Raw genomic sequence first — 26,093 nt, 5'->3', positions numbered from 1 at the left:
CTCACCAAGACGATCTTCGATGATTACCCTATAATTAACGACCGCAGCCGTTAGATCATGACTGACAGACCACGAGTAGCGAAAGAAGAAGGATCATCTTTAAAACGTGTTCTGAGGCTAGCAGGTTTGCAGTAGCGCGATAATTTATATATTAAATAGTTACATTGTATTGTATACAAATTTATGCGAAGTAAGTCGGTTTTTGAAATGTCCTATATTGAATTGATAACCTATGTAATTATTAGCCTACTTGAATTGATAACCTACGTGCAAGCATAATTTGTTAACCTATATCCCTTTCTTAACCTATAATTTGACAACCTAAAGAATTGGATTACGATCCACCACAAATCATTACCGGCTGATTTATAGTAACTAATTACGGAAAACAAGAAGAAAATAAGAACTAAACGTAAGTGAGAATTACAAACATATGAAACATGAAATGTAATGATTGTTCTACATTTATATAATTTTTTTTTTCAGTCGTTCATTTTATTCATTTCATCTACAACATTAATTAGATACAATGTAATTTATTCTATTACTTTTTTATATCTCTGATTTTTTTTTCATTTTTATCATTTTATTATTTAAAAAGCAAACAAAATGAGAAAAATGATAAAATACATTGAAAGAAAACAAAGAAGTAAAACTAATCATTGTGACTATCCCCTTTTATTTGAGCGCTAATAGTTACAAGAAATATCCGTAGAACTAAAGTTATTGCAATTGTTCTGATTGGATTCCACTGGATCAGTGCTGCCAGAGACTTTTTCAGTTATCGGTGAAAAATTATATTTTGATATATCTTCGTTGTCTTCAAATATTGTTGAAAACTGATACATTTTATCAATGTAGACTGCTTTTGGCTATCTCTTCTGCCCAATGGAACTATTGAAAACTTTGCAGGAGTTGTGCATTGTATGTTAAAATCGAGTAGCTTTTCACACTGCTTAATAAGCATCTATCTTGTTCAAAACAGGTTTTTCGTGTTTCTTTACTCTAACACTTTTAAGAAAAATGGTTTTGAAACCATATATGTGCTAGGAAAATATTAGATATGAAAGGGATAATTTTATCCATATTACTCATATTATTTATCTTATTGATTCAATTTTTTTTTTGGTTTTATTCATATTATTTATTTCATTTATTTTAATCATTTTATTAAATTGTTAATTTTTACCTGTTTTTATATTTTATTCAGTTTCTTCATTTTATTAATTCGGTTTAGTCAGTTCTTTTTATTATTAGATGACAGTTTGTTGGCTTGAACCAATTTAATTTACTTTCTTAATTTCATAGCTTTTTAATATTGTCTAATTTTCGTTTGAGCTAATTTGATTTATTTTATTAATTTGATTTATATTAATCATTCAATTTATTTTATGAAAAAAAAATTTTTTGAAACATTTGGAATATAATTTTCATAGTGAACTCTCGCAGCACTAAGATATTACACGTTTTATGTAATCGACGCATCGAAAGAATACAACCTGTCATGACAAGTTAGTTTGTGATCTTCGCGTCATCCAAAGGCGTCAAACCCCCTCCTATACTCTGATCAGTAGCGTGTAGCAACATGATATAGTCAAGACGCACGTGCTTGACAAAGTCTACTGAGAAACCCACTCAACTATATAAAATTCAAAAAAAGAGCAAGTGAACTTAAACTTTTGACCGATAGTGTATATCACAGTGCATCATCGATCTAGCTAATAGGTTTATCATTATATTACGCCACAATCATGAAATTTTTTGAATTTTGAGCCTCGGCACAATCACCGATTTGTGATTTGACCTATCATAAGCTCATACTAATCCACTTCTATCTTTTTCATTTCCAGGTCGCTCAGGCGAAAATTCCATAAGAAGGTGAAATGGTCGAAAAGTGTACGAAATTATCTGAGCTTTGGATAACGACTGGCTGAAGCTAAAATAGATCTGATCTCGGCAGATAATAAAGAGCATGAAGTTATTATCTAGCGCGGTGAAGCACAAAATACGTAAAAATAAAATCTAGACATATAGAAAAGAGAATATACGATGCGCAAAAAGCAAAAACTACTGCCGGGAGTGTCAGACATTGCCGTTATTCTATCGTTAGCTAGACTAGTGTTAGTGTTAGGTCAGACCACCTGCAACAATGGCCTGGGTCGGGTGCTATATGAAAGACTGCCAAATCAACAGTTGCAAGGCTTCGACGACGATGTGGTCCGCGATTCAGCGCCACCATTTCGAGTGTTGGAAAAATGTCAAGATCTTTGCCTGCGAGATCGTACGGCGTCCACTAATCTGGGACGGGCCTGTACGAGCTTTGACTTCCAACCGGGCAATCGGATAGCGTCTTTCAGCGCCGGACCCGAGTACGAAGAGTCTACATGTTATTTAACCCGGGAACAAGCGGCTCCGGAGGGAATCGGAAATCTAATGCTTGTGCCAAACAGTGTTCATTTTACTGAAGTGTGTTTGACCTGTAAGTTTTTGTAATATCCCCAATGATAGTTGTAATCACAAACGCTTTATCTTTTGCAGCTAATAGACCTGATCGTGAATGTCCAAATAGGCGGTACGTATTCGAGAGACACCCTAGGAAGAAATTGAAACTGCCAGTCTCCGATATTAAGGAAGTGACAGCTGCTAATCGCTCGGATTGCGAGGATAAATGTCTGAATGAATTTTCCTTCGTATGTCGATCAGCTAACTACGATTCCACACTGCGCAGCTGCTCGATGAGTCGATTCACTCGTCGTACTCATCCAGAGCTGCTAGAGGATGATCCGAACTCAGACTATCTGGAAAATACCTGCTTGAACGCTGAACGACGCTGTGATGGGCTAGTGGTTTACGTCAAAGAAGAAAACAAACGTCTCGGTGGACCGTTTGAAGTAGAAATCTTCAACAATATGACTCTTGAGGAATGCCAATCACTCTGTTTGAGAGCTGAAAAGTACTACCATCAAGCGAACAGAACCATAGTTCAAATGTTTACTCATCGGTGTTTTTTAGGTATTTCTGCCGTTCCATTGAGTTTGACGACCAGTCCAAGCAATGCATACTCTCCGAGGAAGATTCGGTGTCGCAAAAAGATGACCTCAGTATCAGTTCTAGTCCTACGCATCATTTTTACGATTTAGTGTGCCTTGACAATCGTAAGTACAACCCCATCATGCTTTTTCTGCTTTTTTGAATCGTATCAAACCAATCACTCCCCATCTCAAGAACCCCCCGGGTCGTCAGAAGAACGTCATTCATTCTCGATTTCATTTGAAAGTAGTTTCTCGTCGACACTGTCGTAGTAGGCGCAGCCAAAATTGCACGCTGACTATAGTGATAAGACAAACGCTTCCCGCACGCAATGAACAATAATTTGCTTTTGCTATAATATTTTATAGAACCATTTCCGTTGACGTCCTGAGACGGAATCGAAAGCGTGGGAGCCGAGGTGCTCGTGTTTGACCCAGAGACTCACTCCCACAAGCTTGCACTCTTCCCGTTAATCACTTTCCTAAATGGATTCTCCACCACTTCTGACGATTCTTAACCGGTTGATTGTGTTGTTTTACTCATACTTTGCACAATTTTTGTGAGAATTCGGATCACACCGGGGGGTTCACGGGGAGTACTGTGAGAAAGTGTGACGTGACCAGGTTTGTAATGCATTGCCTTCCTCTGCTGTGTGGATCCAGAACGTGGTTCCGATTATCCGGAAAACTCCGTAACATCACATTTGTTCGCTAGCGGCCGGCGTCCGGATACCGCCTTCCAGCGCTATCGAAACTCGAGGTTAGGTGGAGAGTTCCATTCGGAAATTACTGGCAGGTCGTTGAGTGAGTGTCTGGACGAGTGCCTCAGGCAGACCAGCTTCCAGTGCCGGTCGGCCGTATATAGCGATCGCTTTCGAACCTGCCGTCTCAGTCGATACAACCAACGAGATGGGATGCGCATCATCTACGATGCGGACTATGATTACTATGAAAACTTAATGCGTAAGTATCCGACAGTAGCCATAGTCTTACCGGGTTATCTTTTTTGATTAAACTATTAAAGCACATTTAGTGGGCGGCGACACGGACACGACCAATGGAAGACCAGATCCGACCGACTGGAGACCACCGTATGGAGGTACGGGATTAGATGACTTATTTTTCGGAAAACATTCTAGCGCAATCGATAAAGAAGTTGGCCATGCAATTCGCGTTTCGTTTATAACCGACAAAGGTTCAACTTTTTTATCGACCTTAGTAAATGTTTAGATTCAAGAAATTGAGTTTAAACGATCTTACTTCTTTTAGACCGCGATCGTGATCGCGACCGTGACCGTATTCCAGATGACCGAACCCCAGGGCGTTATCCTCCAAATGATCGCTTCCCTCCAGGAGCAAGACCCGACTATGGTGGTAAGAAAGCATGTTTTATTATTAGAAATAGTAAATAATTGCTAAAATTGTAATAACCAATCTCAAAATATGCAAGAAATTCATTTCCAACACTGTGTACTAATATAAAAAAGCACCAAGAGTCGTGCTCATAATGTTAAGCACCTCACATTCGTCACACTTACAGGTGAACCGTTCCCAGGTACTTATCCATCAACCGACAGATACCCCGGACCGACTGATCGCTATCCGATAGGTCCTGGAACAGATCGCTATCCCTCAGATTATGATGGTAGATACCCATCGGTATACGACAACCGATTCCCGGGAGATCGGTACGGACCAACAGATCGGTATCCGGAACGTGAACCCGACATGTACCCTGGCGGCCATCCTATGCGGTATCCTTCCCCTCCGGATTCCAGATATCCTACTGATCCCCGACTACCACCAACACCTGATACACGCTATCCATTCGATTCAAGATATCCATCCGATTCCAGATATCCACCCGATACCAGATACCCACCCGATAGTAGATACCCTCCTGATTCCCGCTATCCTACAGATACCCGGTACCCACCTGACTCACGGTATCCTCCGTACCAGATGCCTACTCCAGACTCAAGATATCCCCAGCGTCCTGATTCCCGTTATCCGACTGGTCCACAACCAATTCCAGACTCTCGTTATCCCGTGGCACCAACAGGCACTCGCTATCCTCCACCTCAGTACATGCCAAACATCTATCCCGATTACCAACCCGGTTACCCACCTCCACCTAGAACACCTCCCAATCGAGGATACACCACAGATCGCTATCCCGCGCCACTGATGCCTGTCGAAAGCAATCGCTATCCCGCTCCCGAGACGCGATATCCTATGGAACCGGTTCCGGCACAGGGTCGTTACCCGACATCACCAAATGTGTCACCATTCCACAAGTATATGAACCGCCGTCCTGGTAATCATTCGTTCTTCATGTAACTGTCACTAATCAATGTTATCATATTGTGACACATGTGTTTAATTCTATCAATGAACTACTAACAAAATTTGCTTCAATAGGTTACGACCCATACATGCCAGCTTACGGGCCCGATCGCGGTTACATAGATGATCGCTATGGTCCTTATTATCCACCGTCGGGATCCGGACGTATTCCGCCACCAATTCATCCGGCTGCCTTCCCTGAACGAGATCGAGGCTACCGACGTCCAGGTATGCCAGACGGTGGTGGCTATCCATTTGAAGTCCCGTACGGTCCATCCAGTTCCGGGTATGATAACACACTAGGTGGTGGTGATGGATTTGGAGGTTTCGGACCACAACGTCCATTTGAAACACGCTGCGATGGTTTGGATAGTTTCAAACAGATGGCTACTAAGCGAAAGATGCGGAAACAGTACATACGAAGAGTTATAAGTGCTCCTTCGTTGGGACTTTGTCAGCAAGAGTGTGCAGCAGCTAGGGATTTCATGTGTAGAAGTTTCAACTATAGAGATTCGGCACCGTACGAGACGGACGGTAACTGTGAGCTGAGCGATAGGGATTCACGAGATCTTGACATTCCGAGCAGTCAGATGTTTGAGTCTGATAGTGCTGATTACTATGAGAGATCCGCTGGAAGAGGAGGTGGGCAAGATGAGTGCCTCGATGGTAAGCCAATGAAGTAGGAGGCAAAATATCTAATCAAACCGTTTGCTTTTAGTCGGACAGGTGTGCAACGAAGATGGCATGGAGTTTACCCTTAGGACTCCAGAAGGATTTCTTGGGCGAATATACGCGTACGGTTTCTATGACCGATGTTTCTTCCGAGGTAACGCTGGAACAGTGAACGTTCTTAGAATCAGTGGCCCTCAAGGATATCCGGAATGTGGAACACAGAGGGTAGGGAGATTGATTTGCAATTCATTAGATGACTACTACGATAAATGTTCCATTGCAGTACGGTGACACTATGACCAATATCATCGTCGTGCAGTTCTCGGATAATGTTCAAACTGGAAGAGACAAACGATTCAATTTAACGTGTATGTTCCGAGGGCCGGGGGAGGCCGTAGTTACATCCGGTTACATTGGAGCCGGGTAAGTACTGATTAAGTAACCTACTTCCAACACAGAATTGCATGTCGTAGCGGATAAAAATGCATGCAAGAGCTCAAGGTAGAAAATGTACTGACCATAGAATTAGTAGCATAGCTACTAACACATCCACCGGAAACCCTTTGACTATTTTATCTTGTACCAAGTATATTCAGCATATGCTGGTAACCCAGTGAGCTACAAGATATAATATGCCAAAGGACTGTATTTTCACTATTCTGAATCGTAGTTTTAATGAAATCGACAGATCGGGCAGCCCTATTCCGATCGAGTACCTTCCGGCGGAAAATTCTATGAGCAACAAGGTTCGTCTTATGATTCTCTATCAGGGTCGACCAACAACCACCATCGCCGTTGGTGATCCGTTAACATTCCGTTTGGAGTCCCAGGATGGATACAGCCATGCAACTGATATCTTCGCTACAAACGTGGTGGCTCGTGATCCCTACTCTGGAAGAAGTGTTCAGTTGATAGATAATTACGGGTAAGCTTCTAGCGGTCTAAAATCAAATGAAAAGACTCAAAAAATGAAGATTCCTATTTCCAGATGTCCGGTCGATAATTCAGTCTTTCCGGAGTTGGGAAGATCGCGAGAAAGCGATGCTCTGGAGGCAAGGTTCAATGCCTTTAAGATTCCGGAATCTAATTTCTTAGTGTTTGAGGCAACTGTTCGAACCTGTCGTGGTGGCTGTCAACCGGTACGGGAACCACATAATAAATTTATGCCAACTATCGAGTTTCAAACCATATTTTTCAGGCATACTGCCCCGGGCCCAGCGGTCGTTCAGAACCATCATTCGGTCGACGGAAACGATCCGCACCGGATAGTCCAACCGAGTTTGATGGCACAGCAGAACCGTTGATTGGAGACAACACAGACGACGAGGATGACGAGATTTCCGTAGTCAACGGAACGGTTGTTAGTGATGGTGCACTTAGTAGGAACGTTTCGAAAGAAAACGAAGCTTCAAATCCCAACGATCAGGATTCGAATGCAAGTGAAATGCCGGAGCAAGTGCGGGAGATGATTGAGGTAAACTATATTGATGGATGACCTTTCTAACTTCAATTCAAAAAGTAATTAAAAGTCTCGCGCTTTTCGTTCGCTGCAGGTGTTTCAGTCTCGCGAAGAGATGCAGCAGGATACAGTGGCCAGAAAGATGGTGGCTCCTCGGGAAACCGTGTGTTTGACTAATTCCGAATACTTCGGTCTTCTGAGTGCACTTATCCTGCTAATGATCTTACTGATTGGCATCACTTTCGCATCTGGCTTAGTCTACCGTCGCTACTGGACGACATACATGAAGAATCGGTCGTTTGATCGTACATCCCCGGTTAACTCATTTACTCCGTCGGCTCTGCATAACGTTTCCAGTAGTCAGTTCCACGCTTCTGGAAGAGGAAATTCATCATCTTCAAGAGGGGATGGAAACATACGGACGCCAGGACTATCACTTTTTGGAAATAGTTTACAGAAGACCTTTGCGACAGGGTAGACCCTCATGCATTTATATCAAAGTTTGAGCGTCCATTATCATTATTTTTTCAATCTTTCAGGAATCTTTCGAGGATGTGTCAAATACCGGTGATAAATCCGATGTCAAGAGGCAATAACAAAAACGACTTTGACGACCCAAGCGAACCAATCTATACCGATCCGTCCCTTTTCGAAAGATCCAGGTAAATCCTTTCGAAATCTGATTAATATAAAGCAACAAATTTGGCATCAACTTCAACATTCTAAAATCTTCCTCCTTCGCTTCTATAATTGCAGAATATAAACGCCTTTGAATCCTCTTTCAGATCACTTCGCAGCATCGCTGTTGATCAAACCGATGCCAACAATGTTTGAAAAGGATTCAAATCGTATAGAGTAAAAAACAATTTTAACGTTATAATATGTAGTGTATGGGCAATGATGTGTCAAAGAATCATCATGGTATTTAGTTTTATTTTTTTATTGAAAAGCCAAGAGAATTTTCGTGAAGAGATGCACCAAAAATGCTAGTGTAACAAAGAAAAATGTCCTAATTTTTATAACAGATAAAACAGAGCTCATACATATAAGTACTGTGATGACTATGAATAGTGAAAGACTAGCAGTGAATTGCTGGGATAATTGACCCCTTGTAGTGTGAATACACTTTTCCCCAACGTCGTTGGAGGGAAATATAGTGTTTGAGACAGTTAATACCAAAGATTGGTTTAATGGATTTGATTTTCGGTGCCTGTATAGTCGTCAAATCTCTTCTTAATTTATTCGAAGTAATTTAGCTAGTTAAGTTTGAATGTAAGAAGAAGATCTAATTTTAGAAGGTAAGAGACCATAACGTACGAACAAATAAAACAGTGTCAGAAAAACGTGAATGTTTGTTCGGCCCTTTAAAACCAAAACGCACATAATTCAGTTAAAAGTCGTTGTAATCGAATCAAAAACCACAAAATAAATCGCATGCCACTTGATTCATATGGTTAAGTTAACAATAGTCACACTACCTAATTAGCATGTCCATATCAATGATTATGATTTAACAGTAAAAGTAACTATAAAATTGCATGAACATCACGTGCTTCAATCTCGAAAGAATGCATATCTACTGACAAAAGTCGAAATGGTCTGCTTCGATTCGCCCACCCAACAGAAGATGCACGTGAGATCGAAACATCATCGCAGACACACGTGTGATATCGGTAGCTGGTAGAACCGTTTTCGCGCAGACACTCCCAGATTACATTAGCGTTCAAAGTCACGGAATAGCATGCGGCGTCCAGCTATTTGATGTCATAGCAAAGCACTCTTCGATTGCAGTTACCTGGTCTATGTCGGTCGAGAAAGTATAAACCGTTGTTGCGTTGGTTAATGGTGTTTATTATAGTGAGAACTTTCTTCGGTTTCAACAGATGAAGATGATCGGTTCAATCTTTGCGTTGCTGCTAGTGATTCACGGAGTTATTGGAGCCAGTTTGTTCAATGAAACTGATTTGATTGTTCGAAAGGTATGTGTAATTAATAGGGCAAGTGAAAAAAGAAAATTAGTTTGTACGTATCGATCAAATAATTGGTACTTTTCTCATGCTAATGATGTTATCATACAGCCAATGAACATTTCTGGTTTGATTTTGATTCAAGTCTTTGGAACAGTGATTCAGAACAAATTGAAGTACCAGTTGCATAAATAAAAACATCGCACTGCTTGACAGTGCCTTGTTCGTAGCTAACCTGGCTTCGATCCCCAACCCCGCACATGGGATTACAGATGTTTCCAACCCGAGAAAGAGGCGAAGGACCCTAGGTTATAATAAAGGGTAATGGACAATGATGTGAAGAAAAACTGTGCGAAATTTCAAAGCGGTTGGTCCAGAAGGTTTTGGGTTGTGGTGTACACCGGATTTTTGCTTTCGGGAGAGTATATCAATGTATTGTTCAAATGTTGTATGGAAATTGACAGAAACAACTTACAACTTCTGTATCGCCAAAGTATTTTCACCGAAAATATTTCAAGTGGTGTAAAGATTACACTGTGTTACAGTGATCTTGTACTTTTCAAGTGACCTAGTATCCCAGTCAAAAAATGCGGACGAACATGGTCAGGCGATTTAAACAGTTTGACGTTTGACTCAACTCGCCTGTGCTAATTGCCCCTAGGAACAAATGCAATTTGCAAATGCGATTTAAAGACTGGGACACTAGGTCACTTGAATTTAAACACTTAGACAAATTTTCTGGCGGCTGAAATGGACTTGGTTGTTTTTTGCGTTTTTCAAACATGGCGATTAATGTTTGGCTAATTGTTTTTTAAACAATTGACGTGTTCTTGCTTGTATTTTGTTTGTCTAGTGCACTTTATTTAGCCAACGAATATGGGAAATTGTGGAATCGTGTGTAAATATAGTGGAACTAGAGATGGGTGGGTATGGATTTTTTTGTACCCGGACTCGACCCGTACCCGGACCCGATAATAATATTATTTTTGTAAGCTTACCTGAACCCGACGCGTACCTGGATTTTATAAAAATTCAAACCCGAACCCGGCCCTGTAAAAAAAATCAGAACCCGAACCCGACCCGAACCCTAGCCGTACCCGACCCGAACCCGACCCGTACCCGACCCGAATCCGACCCGCACCCAAATTAAAATAAATTAAAAATTCAATAAATAAATTTAACTTATTTGATTCGAAAGAGTAGGGGAGCCCGGTGCTGGTTGGCGGAATTTTCATTTTTCATCTCTTTTATTTAAGTAGATTGTGCACTTTTGAAAAATATGATCTTTCACGTAATAGAATTAAGCTCAACGAAAATAACACAACTCCACAAAATTAAGAAAATTCGTTTATTACGTTCGTAAGCTGTCACCCATGATTTATAGAAAACAAAATGAAATGCAACATGAAAGCATATTTTACACAATTTGTGGTAAAAAACGAGAGATTTCTAATACAAACGAAGCCAAAGGATCTCTGCAAACTTATGCCTTCCGAAAACTAGGCCCCCTCTCCTATTACTGTAACACTAGTATACCAATTTTGGGGTAATTGCAGTAAGCTAAGAAAAAAGGCGTTTTCTATGTCAATATTGGGTCGCTGAGCGCGGAAATCATATCCATTTTCCTTTTCGTAAAATCGTTTTTGAGCTTTTTGAAAAACATGTTTTTGGCACTTTTTGCAGTCTTAGGAATAAATCGAAACGAAAACCGGTTTTCATCCAAGTGAAGAAATTGTCCGCTAGCGTATCATAACATTCTTGATGTGAGGACATGTTTTCCGAAACAATTTTACCACAAAATCGGGGTATATTTGAGCTTATATGAGACTTCTTTTAGAAAATTTTCGATGAGATCAATTCTTCCAAAAATCATCTAAATAAACATAAATTTTATTCTAAACACGCTTAACTTCTGTCCGTCACGATTATTTTGTAATTTAGTGAGTGATTTTGCAATTGAGAAAGGAACAATTTATCAGCATATTTTGGATTAATTGGAATAATCTCGTGTACGTATATACATGTGAACATTGCTTCTTAAATAAACTTATCAATAAACTTTTTAGTAACGCCAAACATTTTTATCAATAAAGCCATAAAAAATCTACAATTTTTGGTGTTTGGTGGTTAATTTAGACTATTTTCCTTGAATAGATCGATAGAAGTCATACACTACATATCTTTCCCATGCACTTGTTTTTCTCTTTGAATTGTGGAGAGATGAAGAAAATTTACAACATTAAAACTTCAAAAATGCATTAATTAGGCCTGCTTTAAAATTTTTCTACGAGGATAAGTTATCATTTTTTGATTTTTGCGGAAAAAGTCATCCAAACACTCAAAAACGGGTAAGTGCGCAATTTTTCAAATATACTCGATCCGACCCGTATCTGGAATAAATATTTTTTAATGCGCCCGACCCGACCCGTCCCCGGTGATAACAAAACCCGAACCCGCCCCGATTCCTACGGGTTCGGGTCGGGTATAGGGTATAAATACCCGTACCCGCCCATCTCTAAGTGGAACAAGATCTCTGACCGAAAGTCTAAATGAAAGTCAGATTGTTGTAAGTTTTGGTGTGCAATACCAATTTCACTATTGATTCTTCCTATAGTTTGCTGATGATTACCTAGTGTACTGATAAGTTTATGTGAGTAGATAATGAATCCAAAAATGAGTATTATTTGCAATTTTCATATTAGACAATTAAAGGCGGTTAAATGGCGCGTTCCCTGGGCGATTTGGGTGCGATTTAAGGACGGGTATAGCGGCAAAAAATGACGGTGGCAAATCGCCCAAATGTGGCATATGAAATAGCCAGTAATTTGCTGGCAAGTTGAAGGGCAATTAGCGCGTCCGAGTTGGCAAATAGACCCCCCCCCCCCCGTTAGCCAGTAACTTGCCATTTTTGACTGGGATATATTGTAGATCTCATCAAATAAAACAAAAAATAATGCACAGTGGGAAAATAAATCAAAAACACGACACGGCTGGATAAATTTTACCAAGAAGTGTTTATTTTATGCAAAATAAGTTGAAAATTGAATGCTGTCATTTTTTCAATCGCACGTTACGCTATCATGTTCGTTTTTCCCGGGTTCTCCGGGTTTTTCCCATGTTGACAAATGTCAGTATTTCTTATATTAAAAATATCCAAGAAATCGATTACTGCCCTTCAAAACAAGCGCTTTATGTGGAGTAAAATTACATTATTTACGAAATTCAAAGTCATATTAAATTAAAACAAAACGTAAAAGTAAGCCATTTCTGATGCTCGTGTATGTCAGGGTTATGAGACGTAGTTAGAATGACCGCACGACTTGTGTGTATCCGTTTTACCTCAATTCATCACACAACTCAAGGTATAATTTAAACCTAACTCTAATTTTCAAAAAGAGGCTGAGTGTTGCTGATCAAAAATAGTGTTTTTATATAAAAAATCCATATAATTGGAATGACCGCACGAAATATGTCTACTTGTTTTACCCAAATTATTTCAATAACTCAAGCTTAAATTTTAAGTTGGTTCTTTCTTTCCGATAGAGGCTGAATACGACTGACCAAAAGCAGAAATTATTATGTAAATAAGTCCTATAAATCGATTGAAAATAGCTAGAATGATACACGGAACGTGTGTACCAGTTTTACCCCAATTCTTCGCGTAACTCAAGTGTGATGCTAAGCCTGGTTCTGCCTTTCGCAAAGAGGCTGGATGTAGCTGTACGAGTGCATGAAACCTGTGTACTCGCTTTACCTAAATTTATTCCATAACTAAAGGTCGAAAGGAGACTGATCGAAATAGTGTTTCTTGTATGGATAAGTCCTGGGAATATATTGCATTTAGTTAGAATGACCGTACGAAACGTTTGCACTTTTGTCTTTCTCATGTAGAAAATGCCTTTCTCCTATAGAAAGGTCAAGCAATCACTCGGATTTTCGACTTTTTAACCGAGGCTCGGAGGGCCAAGCCTCTTTTACCATTCGACTCAGTTCGTCGAGATCGAAAAATGTGTTTTTTTCTTACTTAGACTACAGACTACTCGGGTTAGTCCCCAACGGTGGATTCGACCTGCTCCGAAGAAGAGTTCCCCGGCGGTGGAAAATCTACCGAAAAGGATTCTACCCTGGCAGATTCCGAGATCGGTCCTGCGATTCTGGATGGAGGGTGAGTTCCAGTTCAAAGGCGCCCCAATAGCCATTTGCCGGTGCTACTTCTACTCGAATTTTCCAATGTCAAAAGTTCTCTCAAAACCATTATCTCGATGTTTGTCGGATAGAAAATTGATTTTTCAGCGGAAGGACGCCCGCCAGCACTTCTTGACTTAACGTATGTGTCGAGTGCATGCAGCTTAAAGCACCCATACAGAAACAACAATATTGGATTTGCTCTAGTTTGACGAAATGTATGTTCGCAGCGGAGCGGAAACAGAAACTACCATACTCCATCACCGACAACATCGTTATTTGGTACAGCCTGATCAGGTCTCCTGGGTGGGCACCCCACCATGTTCCGGTTATTGAACGGAGAAAGTTGATCCTTTGTTGGTACTTCTGTTTCAGATATCTAATGTGACACCCCCAGGTACAATTCCAGTCGAACCAGATCCCGAGATATTTGAAAGTTGAAACCTAAGCAATAGTTTGACCCATTAATTGAAGCTCTAGTTGCGCAGGTTCACGCTTCCTTGAAAATACGACTAGCTCAGTTTTCTCCGTGGATAACTCGATATCCAGTTGAAGGGCTCAAGTAGAGAAATTGTCCAAGGTATCTTGCAATGGTCCTTGCAAATCGACGGCTTTGGGACCTGTAACAGAGATCACACCGTCATCTGCAAGCTGCCTTAGCGTGCAGGAATTGACAAGACATTCGTCAATGTCATTCACGTAAATGTTGTAGAGAAGAAGGGTTAGACATGAGCCCCGGGAAAGACCCATGTAGCTAATTCGTGATGTCGATAAATCACCATGCGAAAAGTGCACGTGTTTTTTAGACAGCAAGTTTAGCAAAAAGTTATTTAGAGTCGGTGAAAGACCATGCCGGTGCAGCTTCTCAGAAAGAATTTTGTATTTGCATTTATATCTGTATTTGTATTTGTGAGCATTACAATTCATCTCACAGATTGTCTTAATGAATAAAAAACTTAAAAGCTAATTATGACGAGCAACACTAAATGGTTAAGTAACCGTTCATGAAACACGTTGGACGACATATTAAAATCAAATGAATCTGCAAATTGGTTGAACCGCGCGCAGATTAATCGAAGCGGGTCATGCTGACCGTATTGCGTATTCCGAAGTTCCAGGAACAGGAGGTTTCGATGACGAAGTGGTCTTTCACGAGCGTACACATTTAGCTGACTAGCAGAGAAGGGCAGTCAATGTCGCCCTTCAGTAGTTTTGCAGCGAATGATACTTTTGAGGTGATCCATCGTACCTCCAGCGGTTCAATTTTTAGCAGACTGCAGCTGGTGGCAAGTTTATTGGGTCACGCCACGGCAACAGCCACAGATTTACGTTGAACACCTTCAATCCTAACAATCCAGTTAGCATGGTAAGGGCACCATACCAAAGCATTAGATTCCAGAAAGGAGCGTGCAGGCGAACAATACAATGATCTTAGGGATCAACCATAAATGACGTAGCATTATATGGGGGAGGGGGGAGTTTTGCATTATGTGATGATGTGTGACGACAGCTACGTAGCATGACATGACCGGGGGGTAGGGGTAGCTTTTTTAAAGGGGAATAACTACTATTTTTTATATTTTTAATTAATTTTACGGGACAAGGGGGGGGGGGAGAATCACCGTCGAGCTACGTAATTACCAGGGGGTATTTAGAGGTTTGTGACGAAATGCTACGATGGGGGAGGGGGGTGTTAAAAATCGCTCAAAAATGCTACGTCATTTATGGATCGTCCCTTAAACACAAAGAAACTCGAAACTCCGCTGCAATTTTGAAGATGAACCCCAATTGTCGGTTTGCTTTTGATAGAATATCGTCATAGTGAAGTTTGAAAGTCATTTCACGATCCAGAGTGACACCAAGATCCTTAACCCTCCAGAAGTCGCGCTTATGGCCCGCTGAACGAGCACCCGCTGGTATCTTAAGACGATTCCGCTAGATTTTCAGCGCAGCATGCACTCAGTGCACTAGCGCGACTGCCGGAAGGTTATTGTGCTCTATCCGCGTTAAAGAGCTTCCGCAAATCATACACGAATGGCGAACTTTTCCAATGGAAGGAAATGATGCTGCATTTTGCACATAAAGTTCTTTTTGCACCATTCCTCGAACATGCAGCATACCCTGCAACTCCAAGCAGTCAGATAGGCGCTTGATGATTTTGAAAAAATTCGTATCATCAGCATAAAAGAAACGACAATCCGATGGAAGCAGCATCGTTTATAAATAACGAGAACAGTAACGGGCCGAGGTTACTATCTTGTGGAACTCAGGACCGATTTGAGAACACTTCCGATGTTGTCGAACCTATTTGAACCTGTACGCAGCGGTTCGTCAAGTACGACCTGAACCAAGCTACGGCCATTGCTGTGAAGCCGAGTTATTCCAATTTTTTAAGAAGAATTCCATGATCCACGCGGTCCAATGCTGCCTTGAGATCCATATATGCGGCATCGATTTGCCATCCGAAATCCATGTTTCGTAGGCAGTTCGTGGTAAACTGCATAAGATTAGTAGTTACGGAGCGTTTTGGAAAAATACCATGCTGTTCATTGTCTATGTAACTCTTGCAGCAGACGATCAGAGTTTCATTTACAATTATTTCAAATAGCTTTGAGTAGGCACATAGAGAAGTAATTCCTCGATAATTGGAAACATTACGTTTATCGCCTTTTTTAAAAACTGGGAACAGGTGAGAAAACCACCAGCGTGTAGGGGACTCACTTTGTTGAACCGAGAGATTAATCAGACTATCCAGCGGGTTACAAAGAGCGACTGCACAGCGCTTCAGCACAGACGACGGAATACCGTCAGGGCCAGCAGCAAACAATGACTTCAATATTGCATGGCAGCTACTACCATGCCGTTTGTTATACGCGGAATACTGAAATCAAACACATCACACGACATCCTGCACGTTGCTTATTCTATCTGGATCGAAGTGGCGGAACGATCAAGGAATACTTGTGTAAAGTGCATTGCAAAAAGATTGCACTTCTCGGTTTCAGTGGAAGCTGTTCTATTTTCTAAAACATGGAGCATGGCAGCCCCGTTTTTTTTCTTTTGGAGTTGACAAACGATCAAAAAAGTTTGGGGTTCCGACAAAGGTTCTCTTCATTGCGCTTGACATGACGATTGTACAGGAAGTGATTGTACCGGCGATAATGATTGCTTGTGGCGTTCAATTGTCTTTTGAAATACGGCGACCGGGAACTGCAGTACTTTTGCAAGGCAGCTGATCGCGCTCGCTCGAGAGCGCGTCATCTTGGATTTGACCACGGTGGTTTCTGCAGGGGCAGTTTAGGTGGAACGGGACGGGAACCGCATACTCCACAGCGGCACTGTAGCACTTTACAGCTTCGTCAATACTGGTGGACGATTCAATAAATTGCCAATTGGTGACTAAAAGCTTAGCATTTAATGCGGTATAATCAGCTCGACGAAAGTCCAGAGAGCTCGAATTGGAAGGTTCTTCAAAGATGATTTGAGTGAGTAGATTGAATTCCACGCTAAGAGCCGGATGATCGCCATCTAGATCAATCAAGGACTAGATGGGCGACGACACTGCGGTGACCAGCAAAGCAATATCATTTGCGAGTACGAGATCCAACAGACGTTCGTTCCGGTTCAATAACTTGTTGGTTTGAGTGGATCCGTGTAAATTAAACCCATGCAAGAGAGTGGAGCTGGCAACCGGCATATGCGAGAGTAGAGGGTCAACATACGGTATGTTTCTCTCAGAGAAACGCCAATGCTAAATTGGACTGGTTATAGTCACCGAACAGAAGAGCGAGAGTGTGGGGGCTAAATCGTGTTGATATCGAATCCAACGATTCCACGTGTGCGTTTTTCGGTATGTCAATAACTACCCACAACTATTCGAGCGTATTGGAAATGGTTGCGGGATCCATGTAAGCGTTTAGTTTAGTCGATATTGCTATTAAAACACCCCCACCGCGAGTCTTGAGGCTGTTCAAGGGGAACCGATCATTCCTGAAAACGGTGTATTGATGCCCAAACAGCTGCGCGGAAAATATTTGGTCATTTAGCCAGGTTTCCGTTAGAACGATTATGTCGTACTCAGCTTCCGAAACAGCCAAGAAGAATGCGTCTATTTTGGTCCTTAAGCCGCGTAGGTTTTGGTAGTAAATACGGAGCAGCATTTCTGGATGGCGAAAAATCGTCAGGTACAGCCGGTTCAATAGCATTAATATACTCGCCTGAGATAGTAAGCAGGAAGCCCCATCTGCCATCACCAATCTCAGGACCGGGACGATTATAATGAAGGAGGTTGGCGGAGGGATCTCCTGAATCGGGAGGTTCGGGAGCTTCCTCAATGTTTGTTATTGGTTCTAGCTGGTCCCTTGCATCATTCGCGTTAGCTTGTGAAACGGCATTATCCACAGAGCGTGTTGTAAAACTATCCTCAAGGCGTGGGCAGCGGACTGATCAGCAGCATCGAGTGAAGTGTTGGTGCAGCGAGCGGTATCGTTGAACGGGAGCATGCTGCAACACGGTGTGAATGAGTGTTGGGGTCGTATAAAACATATTCACCTGTGATAGTAACCCGAGGGTTCCCACCATCCATAATATAATTTTGATATAAACTGAATCAAAATCCCCCTATTTCTCTCGTTAATCCGTCGACGCCAATAACTGTGTTTTTTTGTTTTCATCTTCATTCGCGTTTCTAGCGTTGCGTACTGTCGATATCTAGCGGGTAACTCGTCGTCCCGGACGGCTTATATGCAGTGGACTTCTCCGCGTACAGCTCTGAGTACTTTTTGTCCCACCGTGGGGTGGGAGAATATCCGTGGGTGTTCGCGCCGGTTGATTAGTCTAAGCTTGATTCGCGTTGTCCGGAATCAAGCCAGCCAAGAATCTGTATTCTTCATCCGGAGGAAGTTCTTGAGTAGATTCGATTTTATCGGATATCGCGGTCGCATAACTTTTCCCATCGATGTTCCGTGTGAGGTTATACAAGACATTCTTATTGGATTTATTTCTACTAAGCAGTCGTTCAGTATTTTTAACTAAGTTTTTATTTATCAGATGTTTCGGCACTGTATAGCGCCATCTTCGGGAGAAAAATAATATAGATTGTTTCCAAACAAACCTCAGCAGAGATATAGCTTATTTTGATGAAAAAGTGCACGCTAAATTCCTATGATAAGTTAGTGTCAAAAAAGTTTAAAAACGAACTATATAAATTTTGCCCTGAAAATGGCGCTATGCAGTGGCGAAACGTCGGATAAGTAAAAACTTAGTTCGAAAATACCGCACGACTGATTAGTCGAAATAAATCCACTAAGAATATATTACAAAACAGTCGAGCTCTTACCAAAAAGAAAAGTTATACGAGACATTAATTGTTTTTGATAGTCTTGAGCCGATAGCAATTGAAATCACGATAGGAAAATGATCGCTACCATCGGGATCATGGATCACCATCCACATGCACTCTAACTGTACCGATGTCGAGCATAGCGATAAATCCAACGCGCATGCTCATGCTAGTGGTGTAGGAATCTCCGTCATTTCTCCCGTTTTTAAGATGGCCATCTTAAATGTTGAAATTTTCGTAAAGATCTTGAATTAGTGTTGATCTATTATCATCGTGAAGACAACCCCATACCGTACCATACGAGTTAATATTTCCTGCAACTAGCCGCGGTGCCGATAACAATTCCGTGATATTACAAAGCGTTCGGTGTCCTACCGAGGCTCTAGAAGGAATGTAGATGGAAGTGATGCAAAGTCTTTGCCCTTGATTAGAACTTGACAAGGGACAGTTTCAATGCCTGTTGTCGAAGAGAGGTTAATTCGATTTAAAGAATAGCACTTTTCGATCCCCAAAAGTACTCGATCCAAGCGAACTGTATTAAAGTCGTGGAAAGTATCGAAAGTTAACCAAGTTTCACATAATGCGAAGGCGTCACATTTTAAACTGTTTAATACACATTTGAAGGAATCGATTTCCGGCAGGATACTTCTGCTGTTTCTCTGTTGAATAATGATCGCAAGAGGCGAATGACCTTAAGGTTAAAACCTCTATAATCAAAAAAATTAAAGGGTTATGTACAGGACACGACCACGGTGACATTAAAAATGTAGCTTTTTTCAAGAGCGTGCAAATGAATTTTATCTATCACACATATCGACTCACGTTCTTGTTCACTCGCCTGCTTTCATATGTTACAATTTGCTATATACCCTCCCCATCAAAACATAATTTATTGAAGGTCTTTTAACGGTAATCTATTAATTAATCAAGTATCTCACTAGGTGATTGGCATTATTTGGCTGATCCATCTAGTAAAAATAGGCTGGTCTGTCCAGAAAATATATTCAAAAGAAAAGTTCCATATTAAGAGCTGTGATGAGGAAGCCCACGCCCGCCAACGGAAATGGAGAGATTCTCCATGAAATATGAAATTTCATTTTCCATTTAAATTTTCAATAATGTACTAGTGAACTTAAGTAAACAATCTTAAGTTTAAGTATTTCTTGATCGATTAGTGGTGGAAAAAATGAAATTATTTGATAAATTACATTGTTATGCAACGTTCGCACTACCAGTTAAAATGGGTTTTTATGCTATCTTGGTGACATTTTTCTTGTTGCTAATTATTAAAACGTGTAACGTAGTGTAAACATTGTATTATTAAACCAATTCTGCAGCGTTTTATGTTATATAGGTGCACAGATTTATTTTAAAATTTAAATTAGTATACCCAACCGTTCAATTTGTTGTATACTTTAAAACGCAATTAGAACTGTGTTTTAAATACATAGGGTAGGACAGATATTCTGACTGGATAAACTGGGAAAATAATTTTAAGTCCAGTAACGCTTAAGACATGGCTTGAATTTGAATCGAAAAAGAACACCCGCTTCAACTGCTGCTGGGACGGTAAGTTCTGTTTTAAAATTTTCCGTTGTGTGCAGTACGAAACAAAAGAGTTTGAAATTAGAAAACAAAAAGTTCTGCTGGGAATGTGATTGTTTCCGATGCAATTACACTCAGATTTTTCACGCAGGGGATATAGGCCGTGTAAATGAAAACCGCGTAAATTTAAAAAAACGAGTTAATGAAAACCGCGTAAATTTCAAAATCCGCGCAAAAAACCTGAGTGTACTCTCCTATATAAAATACTACGCTGCTGAACAGTGCAATAACTACAGAAGCACGTTGTCAGATGCCTTACTGATAAAAAACATATAACCGAAATATGAAACATGAAAACCAATAGGCTCTTTACCCTACGCAACTACAAAGCGCCGTAAACATGGATTAACAAGATACAACGCACACGCATGCATAAAAATAAATATATTTTTTTTCAAACGCAACACTTAAGCAGCACACACCGTATTGAATTAAATCCAAACCACCCCGCCCACCCACTTTGCAAATCATTCTGTGACACCGTGCTGGTACCCGAAAATCCGCTGCCGAAAATGCACAGCGTCTACCGCTTATTGTAGTGCCCAAACGCTGCAGCCATGATCTTACCCGTTGACATAAGAACAAAAACTGATTCAAACGGGTACGCGTCACCTCTATTTATAAACTAACCGTATATGGTTTAGTCACTTAGGTGCGAGTGTGTGCAAATGCCAACGTTACCGAAAATCGATAGCGCTTATTGCATCGCCCGGAGACGATGTTGCTCGGATGGGATAAGAGCAACAACTGATTTAAACGGACATGCGTTGCTTCTATTTATGACTTTTCGTGCTTCATTGAGCAACTAAGCTGCCCTCTCTTGACGGCTGTGTCTGAGAAATCTGCCTCACGAATGGTAATTTTCCCGTTTTTCGTGAACTTTTTAATTTTACCAATTTCCAAAAGTCTACTTTTATTGGGGAGATATTAAATTATTACCAATATTTAAGTTAGGTGTTTCTGAATCGGTTGGTGTATGAATGATTAAAATCCATCTAGTAATATCGGAGTTATAAGCGTGCAAACCTTACATAGTTTCGTTACATGGGAGATAGTTTAGATTTTAGAATGACACCTAGCCCCAGATAGTGGAGTAAGACATTTTTAATGTCAAAAAAAATAGTTATCGCTTCGGTTACCTCGTTTGATGACTTTGAGGATACAATCGCTGCATCCAGGAGCCATTTAATAGTCAACTACATGAAAAATGTTTGATACCCTCATGTTCTCCCCCACATTTGCCACACTTTGCCATATTGCTACAACGTAATAGTGTATGGCTGAGCTGTTTGCATTTAAGGCAGTGCACGACAGGCTGTACAAACAGGGTACCAGGTAGACGAAGCTTCCCCAGTATGACGTGACTTGTGAGAGCAGAATCGGCGAAGGTTACACGAAACGAGTTCATCGTTGTGTAATCTTGCTATCTTTGGTACCGACATAGCTCAATTATTCGCAATCCAAAATTTTAACAGACTGGAGTAAGAGATTATTAATGCAAGCAACCACGTCCTTCACAAAGTTGTCGCTAGTGAGTCTCGCTTCGATCACCACGCCATCTATTTTCACATTTCGAGAAGAAACATATACACAATATACAAGCGTGAAGCGCGGGTCCGAATCAATTGTGCGTGCTGGTTTCAAGCTACTGACTGCGACGCGCAATCGGCTAGGTCGAACTTTTCGGATTCGGATACTGCCGAGAAATGCGAACAAAATTTGGAGGTTTTGCTTTGGGTCAAAAAACACACTGGTAATGGTCCAGTCGAATTGGGAGTGTAAAATTTTGCGCGGCTATATTTAATATTAAAAGCGGGGCAATCTTGCTATCATCACTGACTCCCACATCCAGATCGGTATCAGGAGGATGATCCATTTGTCCTATTAGGGACATCGCTGGTTCAATGAAGTGCGGTGAAAATAAAAGCAAATATGCGAGCAAAATGTGATTGTGGATACAAGAGGATTATGTATTTATAAGGCTACTTATCTTTTGTCATTGCTAAACTGCGTCCACACGCGCTATTGTTCTAGATCGACAATGAAGACTAGACAAAACTTTTATAACTTGACCGGCAAAAGCAGACTAGTACACAATCGAATGCTATGAAAGCCGTAGAACGAATGGCTAGGTTTTTCTGTTACAAACATATGTTTCTACTTTTTCATTTCTTCGCTTCTTTTGGAGAATGGCTGATGCAGTCTTAAATCAACTTTTCCAACAGCATCTTGTATATTACTATTTAGCTTGCGGGAATGTCATTGCGTATCCGGATTTTTGGTTTCTTATATGTAGACAACCAATCTGCAGAGATCTAAGCCTCAAGGATTAGAATTGTTCCTAACTTAGTGGGATAAAGAGCTATAGATTTTATCAGCAGGACTCATCATGCCTTCGGGACTGACGAATCCTGGCTGTTTACTATTGTACTCAGAATCTCGAAGCATGCGAATTCGTTCTGAAATATCGTAAAATAAATAAATTTGATTCGAAATAAGCATTCATGTTTGCTAGTAGGCGGAGATGACTACGGTTCTACCTGGATCAAAAAGTAACAGCAAGTTTCTTAATTCCTCACTTAATCGTTAATGTGCCTTAGTATTGAAATTCAAAACAAATATATATGTCATTGCATTCCGATATTTTCAGAAACCTTGCACAAAGCTTGAATACTACGATGGATTAAGGAAAAAATGTCGCAACTTTCCTGGAGGAGGTCACCTTGTCATTATGGATCATGTGAGTAAGAAACAAGAACACAATTCTTTCAATATCTGAAGCATTCAACCCATCCAGTCTGCAAAATGTGCCAACGGAGACCGTGGTCTGCATAAATTCGATCGGAATGACTTCTATTACGTCTGCCACCAGGAGGGTGTCATGATTGGAATGTGTCCAACTGGAATGGTAAACAAGGACTTCTTAATCCGCGATACAAATATTTAAAAAGGTTTTAACGGTATTTATAGGTATTCAACGAAGCAGAGAAGCAATGTGTTAAGAAAAACGAAACACTTCCTAGCACGATTAGAGTTTACGATGAGTCTCAGGACTGTGACGTGGTGATCCCGAATTGCAACCAGGCCGGTATTCTCTTTTTCAGATCTATATCTTTCAGTCGTATATTTGAAATTTTATTTCAGGTATATTCCCCGTTCCGTCGAATTGCTCCTTCTTTTTTGACTGCCAGGAATATCAGCACGGTTACCGCCAGTATGTATTTAGATGCCCTTTCCAAACCATGTTCCACCCGGATTTGCATCGCTGTACCACCATGACAAGATGCTACGTAATTATTGTCAAATTGTTTTGAACCACATTATTCATGATTGTTTCTATTTTCGTAGCCTGATCACTATGAGATTTTCAACCATTTCAACGGTGAATATTTTCCGAAATGTACTGTCCGTGGACAGTTTAGAACATCTAACGACTGCAACCTGTACTACCGATGTGTTCCCAACATGGATGGGTCATTTTTTCAAATTCGATATGAGTAAGAGTGTTTCCATGTTTTTTCGTATGAAAATTGCTACTTACAAGTCAAAATTTCAGATGTCCTCCAACGATGTACTACAGCATAGATCGAGAACGATGCGTGCCGAGATTCGCTGAAGATTGTCACTACATGCCACTGGATAAGATTCTCTCTGACTACACCGAGAGGCATAATCTTTCGTGTAATTATGACACTTCTCACCACACAACAGCCATAAGTACTATCAACACAACCATAACAACAAACGGTCCCTGTTCGTGCACCACACCAACGCCTACTTCGGAATGTTCATATGCGACTACCGCTTCTATAACACCAGTTACAAAAACAAGAACAACCAAGGGGATCACGCAAACTACATCTACAACACAACAGTTCTCAAACAGAATTACTGAAACCACACCGACCGGAGAGGAAACGGAAGCAGCAACGGAACAAAGTTCAACTTACATTTTTGATTCAACGACTAAAAGCCGAATTCAAACTACGTCAACGATATCAACCACTTCTACTATAAGCACGATTGCCCCTGTTGTAACTTCAACCAAAGCTACAATATCAGACCAAGCTTCAACTCACGTAACCGATACTATGAGTGAAGAAACTACTGAAACCACCTGCAGCTACGAGACAGTTGATGACCAAACTGATACTCCGATACCTTCTATTGTCACAGTTCCTGCGCCCAAAATAAGCGCACCTGCATCGGAAACGTCAATTTTCGACAACGATGACTCAGCAACAGAAAGTTCGAATGTAATAGAAACTATTAGGCCAAATACTGACACCGTTTCCATAGATGAAGGCATAACAACCAACGAATTGAAAATTACCAGTTCAGAGCCAGAACCCACTATTACACCAGTGCATCAAGAACTGGAATCCAACAGTATATACACATCTACAACAACCGCATCGTCAACCGATAGTCAAGATTCTGATTCATCCGAATTTTTTACATGGGATGAAGAAGCGTTTCGTCGCACATCCACGACCACATCAACATCAACTTCAAAACCTACACCAACGCCCACGCAAAGCACGACGCAACGTGTTCGATACGTTGAGGATAGTGACTACGATTTCCCAGATTCAAAATTTTGGGATGGAAGTTTATCCAACGAATCCCCAGACATCGAATCCGCGGAAACGCTCGTCCAAAGCATTCTAGGTGCTGTAATAGAAAACGATGCTTCAGATCATGGTACTGAGTAGATTATTAAAGTTATGAATAACCAGCTAATGACGTTTCCTCAATTAAAGGCCAATTGTCAACCACTGTTACAGCAGCAGAAGTATCAACTTCAACTGTTTCTACAACCTCATCGGGAAACGATCCAGTTGATTCGTTAACAGGTATGAATTGCCTTTTATTAGTTCCAATTTTAGAGAAAACACAAGTTCTTCATTATCGACAGCTACCTCAGTGACGGCCTCAACACCACGGTACAATATAGTCCAATGTTACAATAATGATTTCGGCGGTCTAACCTGCGATGGCGTTGAAGGACGACAGAAGGGACGAATGGAAGTTCCAGGCTATATTATACGCTGCCGGAAACGGTCCAACAAGGGATTTACGGCGAATCCGGATTTGGATGCCGGTATCGAACTTCGGCTTCGCTTTCCCAATTCGTACCGAATTGAAGCCATCGCGAGACAACAGTAGTTTGCGGTATAAATAAATGTTTTTCTTTTGTTATTTTTTTTATACGCAAGAATAAATTATCAACCTAATTCGTTGAGTATTTTGATTCAATCTTGAATTCTCCGAGTGATGCGAATTCTCTAAAGAAACAGAAAGGGCATAGTTCCAGGGGCGTCATGCGAGCTTGCCATCGCCGCACGATATACTGCAAGTAGTCTCGTCTCTCGATAGTTCCAGTCGGTCGAACATTCCAATTTTGCCTCGTATTGGTGTTTAAAGCCGTCGAGTAGAGCCTAACCCAAGTATGCAGGCTATTGTCGATCGGGAAACGATGTCAGTTG

General features: G+C 40.9%; 2 protein-coding genes across 8 annotated transcripts in view; both read left to right on the top strand.

Moving 5' to 3' along the window:
- LOC131686738 (uncharacterized) overlaps positions 1–9,017 on the top strand; it is a 28,515-nt gene extending 19,498 nt beyond the window's left edge. The window contains exons 2-17 of one of the 7 annotated variants that reach the window (XM_058970678.1): positions 1,851–2,479; positions 2,539–2,953; positions 3,013–3,155; positions 3,693–3,992; positions 4,054–4,128; positions 4,299–4,403; positions 4,585–5,346; positions 5,451–6,041; positions 6,094–6,272; positions 6,331–6,470; positions 6,736–6,972; positions 7,036–7,186; positions 7,246–7,521; positions 7,577–7,980; positions 8,046–8,168; positions 8,292–9,017. In XM_058970678.1, coding sequence (XP_058826661.1) covers positions 2,050–2,479; positions 2,539–2,953; positions 3,013–3,155; positions 3,693–3,992; positions 4,054–4,128; positions 4,299–4,403; positions 4,585–5,346; positions 5,451–6,041; positions 6,094–6,272; positions 6,331–6,470; positions 6,736–6,972; positions 7,036–7,186; positions 7,246–7,521; positions 7,577–7,980; positions 8,046–8,168; positions 8,292–8,340 — 4,380 coding nt within the window. In that variant the 5' untranslated portion in view covers positions 1,851–2,049 and the 3' untranslated portion in view covers positions 8,341–9,017. Of the gene's footprint in view, positions 1–1,850; positions 2,480–2,538; positions 2,954–3,012; positions 3,156–3,692; positions 3,993–4,053; positions 4,129–4,298; positions 4,404–4,569; positions 5,347–5,450; positions 6,042–6,093; positions 6,273–6,330; positions 6,471–6,735; positions 6,973–7,035; positions 7,187–7,245; positions 7,522–7,576; positions 7,981–8,045; positions 8,169–8,262 lie in introns of all 7 variants that reach the window. The other 6 variants (XM_058970680.1, XM_058970677.1, XM_058970676.1 and 3 more) reach the window with 6 other exon arrangements.
- Positions 9,018–23,335: 14,318 nt separating this feature from the next.
- On the top strand, positions 23,336–25,773 carry LOC131687871 (mucin-5AC-like). The gene is made up of 8 exons (XM_058971961.1): positions 23,336–23,344; positions 23,402–23,512; positions 23,575–23,692; positions 23,749–23,894; positions 23,953–24,101; positions 24,161–25,308; positions 25,368–25,460; positions 25,523–25,773. Exons 1-8 carry the CDS (start codon positions 23,336–23,338, stop codon positions 25,771–25,773), a joined length of 2,025 nt encoding a protein of 674 aa, XP_058827944.1.
- The last annotated feature ends 320 nt before the right edge of the window (positions 25,774–26,093 follow it).

This window comes from Topomyia yanbarensis, chromosome 3 (genome assembly GCF_030247195.1).
Source record: "Topomyia yanbarensis strain Yona2022 chromosome 3, ASM3024719v1, whole genome shotgun sequence".
Taxonomy (NCBI): Eukaryota; Metazoa; Arthropoda; class Insecta; order Diptera; family Culicidae; genus Topomyia; species Topomyia yanbarensis.
Note: the sequence above shows the minus strand (reverse complement) of the source record. Positions and strands in the feature narration are given on the sequence as shown.

Bases quoted from the DNA above. Each gene is read 5' to 3' on its own strand.
- LOC131687871 (XM_058971961.1), top strand. The intron at 24,102-24,160 runs GTAAGAGTGTTT...TCAAAATTTCAG, and splicing joins TTTTTTCAAATTCGATATGA to ATGTCCTCCAACGATGTACT. The intron at 25,461-25,522 runs GTATGAATTGCC...CATTATCGACAG, and splicing joins TCCAGTTGATTCGTTAACAG to CTACCTCAGTGACGGCCTCA.